This window comes from Parus major, chromosome 26 (assembly GCF_001522545.3).
Source record: "Parus major isolate Abel chromosome 26, Parus_major1.1, whole genome shotgun sequence".
Classification (NCBI taxonomy): Eukaryota; Metazoa; Chordata; class Aves; order Passeriformes; family Paridae; genus Parus; species Parus major.
The window spans coordinates 1,467,693-1,475,513 of record NC_031795.1 but is presented as its reverse complement, the minus strand read 5'-3'; the positions used below and the strand labels follow the sequence as shown (position 1 = coordinate 1,475,513).

The 7,821-nt window shown below is 59.2% G+C and overlaps 1 protein-coding gene across 1 annotated transcript in view; it reads left to right on the top strand.

Moving 5' to 3' along the window:
- Positions 1-332: 332 nt before the first annotated feature.
- KIF21B (kinesin family member 21B) overlaps positions 333-7,821 on the top strand; it is a 24,285-nt gene continuing 16,796 nt past the window's right edge. The window contains exons 1-10 of the mRNA XM_033519898.1: positions 333-494; positions 814-996; positions 3,165-3,314; positions 3,537-3,671; positions 4,020-4,187; positions 4,656-4,771; positions 5,311-5,506; positions 6,428-6,617; positions 6,725-6,788; positions 7,580-7,804. Coding sequence (XP_033375789.1) covers positions 432-494; positions 814-996; positions 3,165-3,314; positions 3,537-3,671; positions 4,020-4,187; positions 4,656-4,771; positions 5,311-5,506; positions 6,428-6,617; positions 6,725-6,788; positions 7,580-7,804 — 1,490 coding nt within the window. The 5' untranslated portion in view covers positions 333-431. The remainder of the gene's footprint in view (positions 495-813; positions 997-3,164; positions 3,315-3,536; positions 3,672-4,019; positions 4,188-4,655; positions 4,772-5,310; positions 5,507-6,427; positions 6,618-6,724; positions 6,789-7,579; positions 7,805-7,821) is intronic.

Here is a 7,821-nt window from a genome sequence, read left to right as displayed (position 1 = left end):
GGTTCCCCAAGGCCCTTCACCATTCTTATGTCCCCCTTTTGGAGACTCCCTAATACCTTTATGTCCTTCTTACACTGTGGTGCCCAAAACTGCACACAGCACTCAAGGTGAGGCTGCAGCAGTGCAGAGCAGTGGGGAGCAGTGTTTTCCCTCTGGTTGTGCTGGACTGGACACAGGACATGGATCACAGGGTGTGCTGTGCTCACATCCTCGGGACCAGACCGGTGTCCCCCGAGACTGGGCTGCCCTCAGCCTGCTTCTCTTCCCACAGGATCCGTCCGCAGCTGCCCAAAGAGAAGATAGAGGGATGTCACATCTGTACCTCGGTGACACCTGGCGAGCCCCAGGTGCTGCTGGGGAAGGACAAGGCCTTCACCTATGACTTTGTCTTTGACCTGGACACGTGGCAGGAGCGGATCTACACAACGTGTATGGGGAAGCTGATCGAGGGCTGCTTCGAGGGCTACAATGCCACTGTGCTGGCCTACGGGCAGGTACAGACTCTGCCCTCCAGCTGGGCTCTCCAGCAGCTCTGGGGACACTGACAGGGGCTGGGTGAAGGGTGTGGGACATCCTGGGTGTGGAGAGAACAGAGTTGTCGCTGGTTGGGTGAGAGCTGGGGGAAGGGGGGCCTTGGGTGGGAAGAGGGGGTGGCAGGGCAGGGAGTGTGGGAGCTGATGTGTTGCTGGGGGTGACAGCAGCTCAGCAAGGGTATTTGGGGAGCCTAAAGCAGCAGGGGGAAAATGTGGGGTGCACTGGGCAGAGCTGGGGCTGGGAGGGCACAGCCAGCTCCCAGTGCCTGTCTCTGCACAGACTGGAGCAGGGAAGACCTACACCATGGGCACGGGTTTCGACGTGAGCATCTCGGAGGAGGAGCAGGGCATCATCCCACGGGCCATCAGCCACCTCTTCAGCGGCATCGAGGAGCGCAAGCGGGCGGCCCAGAGCCAGGGTGTGGCAGCACCCGAGTTCAAAGTCAGCGCCCAGTTCCTGGAGGTGGGTCCTGGGGAGGTCTGGGGGACACCGTGGCCCTGCCCTGTCCTGGCTCCCCTCCCGTGCCTTGGGTCTCTTGAGGTCTCCATGTCCTGACTGGTTCCTGGCAGAGCTGGGCCCTGTGACAAGCGTGGCACTGGGGATGTGTGCTGGTGCAGTGGGGACTGGAAGCACCTCCGTGTTGTTGACCTCATGATGGCTGCAAACTGGGTGGAGGGAGCTCCCACTGTGGGGAAGGGCCTTATGGCTTGGTTCCCAGAGGATCCAGGGGCTCTGGGCTGCTTGAGGTCAAGGATAGCCTGCTGCCTTGGACCAGAGTTCCCAATGAAACAGGAGGAGAAGAAAGTGCCACTCCTGTGGGAGGGATTGAAGAAGGACTCTGCTATTTTCCATGTCCTTTGTTGCATCTCTGGCCTTGGGAATGCATCCTCTCCTGCCTCTGTCCTGGTTTCTCCTGTTCAAAAGCCTCTTCTGTTGACTGCTCCATTCCCTGGAGAAGTTTGTCCTGGGAAGCCCATGGACCTCGTGTGTTGGCAGCGTTTTCCCTGGGGGTTGTTCTTGGGCTGAAAGAGCAAAGAGGTGTGAGTGGGAACTGTGTAAGGCCCCAGTGAGAAAGCACAGGGTGGTGTTGAGCAAAGCTGAGCTCCTGAGCGAGCTTGATGTGGTTGCACCCAGAGGAGATGGGCAGGGAGGGGCTGTGTGCTGTGATCTTGTCTCTGGGTGGCTTTGTTGGGTATCACATCTGTGTGTCTTCAGATGTTGATGGCTTGGAGAGGGCCCCAAGTCACCTCCTTGCTGGAGAAATCCTTCCCATTTATGTCTCCATCTGCAGAGCCCTTGGTAGCTCCTGTGGTGCTGTTGTCCCCCCAATCCCATCACTTGGCCTGTCCAAGCTCCTGGTTGCCTGCCCAGTTGTGCTCAGTTTGTGGGGCTTCTTTTTAGGGATCCTTTGTGCTGGGATGGAAATGGGGACAATTTCCTGCCTGTCCTGAAGTCCTGCCTGGCTAAAGCAGCACATGACCACATCAGGCACTGGTCACCAACCCTGCTGTCCTGGCAGGGGCACAGGACTTGTTCCAGCTGATCCCTGTCTTGTGACTTTGCTCCTGAGAGCAGGCTCTGGGAGCAGGTTTAAACCTTGGAGGAGCCTGGTGGCACCTGGGGCAGCCAGGGACGGATTAGCCTGATCCCTTCTGGCCAGGAACCTGCAACCCTTGGGTGTCCCAGTGCTCTGCACTGTGGCTGAATGGTGGTAGCAGGGGGGACAGATGGGCAGGGGCGTCCCTGCACCCCAGGCTGAGAGGGGATGCTGCAGAGTTAAGATATGGATGGAGTCAGCTCTGGGACAGCAGGGTTTTCCTGCTTGTTCAGCACTCCCTGGTGCCTTTATCCCCTTTCCACCTGACAGAGATGTCCTTGAGCTGTGATCAGAGCAGGGTTTCCCTGGCTCGTGTGGCCAGGTGAGCCAGGAAGGTCAGGGGGATTTGTAACTCAGTGGAGCTGCTTGTGTGCACCAGGACCTGGACAGGTTTGGGCAGCAGAAACCAACCCAGACTGCAGCTCAGAGCTTTGCATGGCAAGTTCTGGAGCACCAGTCTGATGAGGAGTGGCTGAGGGAATTGGGGGGCTCAGCCTGGAGAGGAGGAGGCTCAGGGGGTCCTTCTTTGTCTCTTCCTGACAGGAGGGAGGGGCCAGCTGGGGGTTGAGCTCTGCCCCCCTTGCCCAGGGACAAGGAACAGGACAAGCCCCAAGTTAGATTGGATATTAGGAAAATTTTCTTGGCTGAAGTTGTGGCCTGGCATTGGCACAGGGCAGCAGTGGAGTCACCATCCCTGGATGTGGTCAAAAGACGTGTGGGTGTGACATTTGGGGACATGGTTTAGTGGTGAGCATGGCAGTGCCAGGGTAAATGGTTGGATTTGATTACCTTCGAGGGCTTTTCCAGTCTGAAGGATTCCATGATTCTGTGCATTATCTCTCTGCGTGTGCTTGTGCCTCCTCTCCTACACGTGCACACACCCCAGCTGCCCTGCTGAGCCCTGCAGACGTGTGTGGGCACACACAGCTCTGGGCCAGTGGCAGCAGGGTGCCAGAGGCAGCTCCTGCAGTGCCAGGCTTGAGCAGCCTGGTGTTTCCCCTGCTCACCCCGTGCCCACTGCTGCCCTGCTCAGCTCTACAACGAGGAGATCCTGGACCTGTTCGACAGCAGCCGCGACCCCGACGCACGCCACCGCAAATCCAACATCAAAATCCACGAGGATGCCAGCGGGAGCATCTACACCACGGGGGTCACATCACGCCTCATCAGCTCCCAGGATGAGGTGGGTGCAGGATGGGCAGAGCAGGGCTGGCAGCTGGGTGCCACTGCCCAGGGGTGTGCTCGACGTGGGGACAGCTTGGTGGGGGGGGGTTTCTCCCAGGGTGGGAGTGCAGTCTGGGGGTGCTCTGGAAAAGGTCAGTGTGTCCACTGAGCTGCACAGGGTCTGTCCTCACTCCCTACAAGGGTGCTTTAAGGTTTCCTTCCCTGCCTGGTGTTGTTGTAGCTGATCCAGTGCCTAAAACAAGGAGCTCTTTCCCGCACCACCGCCAGCACCCAGATGAACGTGCAGAGTTCCCGGTCCCATGCCATCTTCACCATTCACCTGTGCCAGACGAGAGTGTGTGCCCGCCCAGAGCTGGTGAGATGTGGTCCTGCCTCAGGGCCAGGCTGTTCCTGGGTTCCATACCCAGCTGATGCACGAAGTTCTCTTGGGGAGAGGGTCTGAAGTCCGGCAAAGAGAAGCAGGGATTTTTCTGTCTTCTTTCCAGTCATAGCCAGCATTAGGATTTAATGGGAGATGAGGGTGAGCTGATCCAAGGCAGGATGGCTCAGACCAAGCTGCTCTTGGGATCCTGTCCCCATCTCTGAGGGGCTGGATATGGAGAGTGGACGCTCAGACTCTGGGTAATGTCTGAGTGAAGGCAAGGAAGCCTCCTCTGCCTGCTCCAGTCTGGGGTGGTGACCCCTCACGTGTCCCTGGCTGCAGGTGAACGAGGAGGTGAGCAGCCTTCTGGATGGATCCCAACCTGCTGCTGAGTACGAGACCTTGACTGCCAAGTTTCACTTTGTGGACCTGGCTGGCTCGGAGAGGCTGAAGCGGACGGGCGCCACTGGCGAGAGAGCCAAGGAAGGGATCTCCATCAACTGTGGGCTGGTACGGCACCGGGCTGAGCTGGTGGGCACAGGGACAGGCAGGGCAAGGCCTGCCAGGGGAAGCCTGTGACACTTCTGGGTCTTGCTTGGAGCTACCCTGGGCTGTTGGGGTACTGCTGTCTTGGCTGGGGTTGGTGCTGCCCGTGCCTGATGGCAGGGACACGCACAGAGCAGTGGGGACAGCACAACTCTGCTGCCAAAGCAGACTTGTGCTGTGGGGTGGGGTGCAGCTGGGCACAGTGGTGCGGGTCCCAAAAGGGTGAGATCTGCTTATCAGAGCTAAAAAACCCACTCTGGGGCTTGATGCTGCTTCTCAGTGCCACATGGGAGAGAGGCACAGCCCAGGCTAAGGGAAGCCCCGTGCCTGCCCCTTGTGCAACCCAAGCCTGTGCTACAGTGCACGCCCCAGGCCTGACTGCTGTGTCCTCAGCCAGGGCTGAGTCTGGGGGGCTTCCCTTTGTGTTGGTAGCTGGCCTTGGGGAATGTCATCAGTGCCCTTGGAGACCAGAGCAAGAAAGTCGTGCACGTGCCCTACCGTGACTCCAAGCTCACCCGCCTGCTGCAGGATTCCCTCGGGGGCAACAGGTAAGGGGGTCCCAGGTGGGGCTGAGCTTGGGGTGAGGGCTGCCAGGTGGGGCTGAGGGCACTCTGGAGCTATGTAGGAGCTATCTCAGGACTCCAGTGGCTGCCTGGTGAGGAAGAGAGGCCTTCCAGGCATGGCATGACTTGGCAGATGTAAAGACTGTGGCTCCTCACCAGCCTCAGGTGCAATTAGCAGCTTGGGCAGAATCTGCTGGTGCAGAACCTTCCTGAGTCCTCACAGATCTGGGGCTTGGCAAGTGATGGTGCCCAGCATGGGATTGAATTTCCTGCCTCTTCTCCAGAGAGGGAGGCATTGAGGAAGGGCTGTCAGTGCTGTCTGATGCACTCGAGGGGTCTTGTGGGTGCTCTGGCTCTGGGAGGGATGAACCCAGCTCACACCTTGTTTTAAAACCCACAAGGGCCCAGGATGAGCTTCCATGCAGGATGGGTATCTGGGGGCACGTGGCCTGTGCTGGGTTTGCACCTGCTGGGTCGCTGAACTGTGCAGGGACCATCTTTCACCCTGCCCTTGCATCCCCAAGCCAAACCATCATGATTGCCTGCGTGAGCCCCTCTGACCGGGATTTCATGGAGACCCTGAACACGCTCAAGTACGCCAACCGGGCTCGCAACATCAAGAACAAGGTGGTGGTGAACCAGGACAAGACGAGCCAGCAGATCAGCGCCCTGCGCGCCGAGATCGCCCGGCTGCAGATGGAGCTGATGGAGTACAAGGCAGTGAGTGGCCCCGTGTCCTGCTGTCACCCTGGCCAGCAAGGGAGCCACCTGCAGCCAGTTGTTCACTGCCCCCCAGTGGGATGGGGGAGAGAACTCAAGAGTAACAGTGAGAAAATTCTTTGGTTTAGATACAGTTTAAGAGGTAAAGCAAACCAAGGAATTCATTCCCCACGTCCCATCGCAGGGAGGTGCTCAGCCATCCTCAGTCCAGCAGGGCTCTGTCAAGTGTAGCAGTGACTTGGGACAACACTCCAGCCATCCCCTCTTTCTTCCTCCTTCCCCCAGCTTTCTATGCTGAGCATGACATCATGTGGTTTGGGATATCCCTGTGGTGAGTGGGGGACAGCTGTCCTGGATGTGTTCCCCCCCCCAGCTCCTGTTGCACCCCCAGCCCAACACTGGTGGGTCAGGGTGAGGGGCAGAACAGCTCCTGACTCAGCAGGAGCTAAATCATCCTGTGGGATCAGTGCTGTTTTCAGCAGACATCCCAAACACAGCACCACACAAAGCTGCTGTGAGGAAAATGAACTCCACCAAAAACAAACCCAGCTGATGGAGCGACCCTGGTGAGGAGGTGGAGACAGATGCAGAAATCCCCCTCCTTGTGTTTGAATTGGGGCAGGGTCAGTGGGACCCTCCTGCCTCCCATCCCCTGCCCCTATGGATAGGGGTAACTGCTAGGAGGAGTCAGGAGCCTTAAGAAACAGGCTCTCAGCTCCTGCCTGTCAAGGCAGGACCTTGGCCGGGTTCTGGAGGTGGTAAGGCAGGGAGAAGCCCTGAAATGTCTCTCACCCTCTGCATGTTCAGCTCAGAAGTTCCTGGTCCCTAGGTTTGCCCCTGCTCTGGTGTCTGGGGCTGCAGTGGTGGGTGTCCATGTCCCAGCTTACCCTGCACTCAGGGGCTCCCCTCCTGTGCCCACAGGGCAAGCGGGTGATCGGGGAGGACGGTGCCGAGGGCTACAGCGACCTGTTCCGCGAGAACGCCATGCTGCAGAAGGAGAACAGCGCCCTGCGCATGAGGGTGAAGGCCATGCAGGAGGCCATCGATGCCATCAACAGCAGGGTCACCTACCTCATGAGCCAGGAGGCCAACCTGATGCTGGCCAAAGCAGGTGAGGCTGGGCTGGTGGCGGTGTGCTGGGCCAGCCCAGGCAGCAGCCGGGGCGGGGGCTGTGGTGCAGGCGGTGGCTGCCTCTCTCCAGCCGTGCCTCTGCTGCAGGTGATGGAAACGAGGCCATCGGCACCCTCATCCAGAACTACATCCGCGAGATCGAGGAGCTGAGGTGGGTGAATCCCTGGGGTCCTAGGGCCAGGCTCTGGGGCTGGGTGGCTCCCACAGCTCCGTGCCCCCAGCGTTGCTAGGGTGAGCTGTGAGCCTTGTGGAGCAGCAGCTGGTGGCACTGCTGCTACACAGGGGTGCAGGAGGCCCAGCCTTGGTGCCAGGCAGTGCTTTGGGTATTGTCCTTGGTGTGGGTGTTGATGGAGGGGGAGGTCCTGTTTGAAGTGCCTGGGGTCCTCCAGGGACTGCTGCCTCCCAAAGGTGGGTCTGTTCCAGTCTCTTGCTCGATCCTGGTACCCTGTCTGGCAGCACTGTGGCCATCATCAGCAGGAATGGCTTAGTGGTGACTGTCCCTGGCTCACACCATCTGAGCACATCATTTTCAGTCTGTAGAAGACGCTGTGGAGACCTTAGAGCCCCTTCCACTGCCTGAAGGAGGGAGATTGCTGGATTTTTTTTTTTACTTGGACAGATAGTGACAGGACAAGGGAAACTGGCTTTAAACTAACAGTGGAGAGATTTAGATTAGAAGTTGGGAAGAAAATCTTCCCTGTGAGGGTGGTGAGGCAGTGGCACAGTTTGCCCAAAGCAGCTGTGGTTGTCCCGTCTCTGCAGGTGTATGGAGCTTGGAGCAACCTGGTCTAGTGGAAGGTGTCCCTGCCCACGGCAGGAATGTGGAAGGGTTTAAGGTCCCTTCCAGCCCAAACCACTGTGTGATTCTAAACCCAGGCACGATCCCCCCGTGCAGGGCCAGAGGGGGAGCCCCTCTGAGTGTGTCCTGTTTGCACTCCCCAGGACGAAGCTCCTGGAGAGCGAGTCCATGAACGAGTCCCTGCGCCGCAGCCTCTCGCGGCTCTCTGCCCGGCCGCCCTTCTCGGTGGGCTCCTCTCCGGCCCCCGGCCTGGCCGGGCTCTGCAGCCCCGCGGCCCCGCTGGACACCGAGGCCTCTGATGTCCTCCGCCGGGCCAAGCAGGACCTGGAGCGCCTGAAGAAGAAGGAGAGGCGGCAGCAGAGGAAGAGGTGTGGGGAAGGGGGGC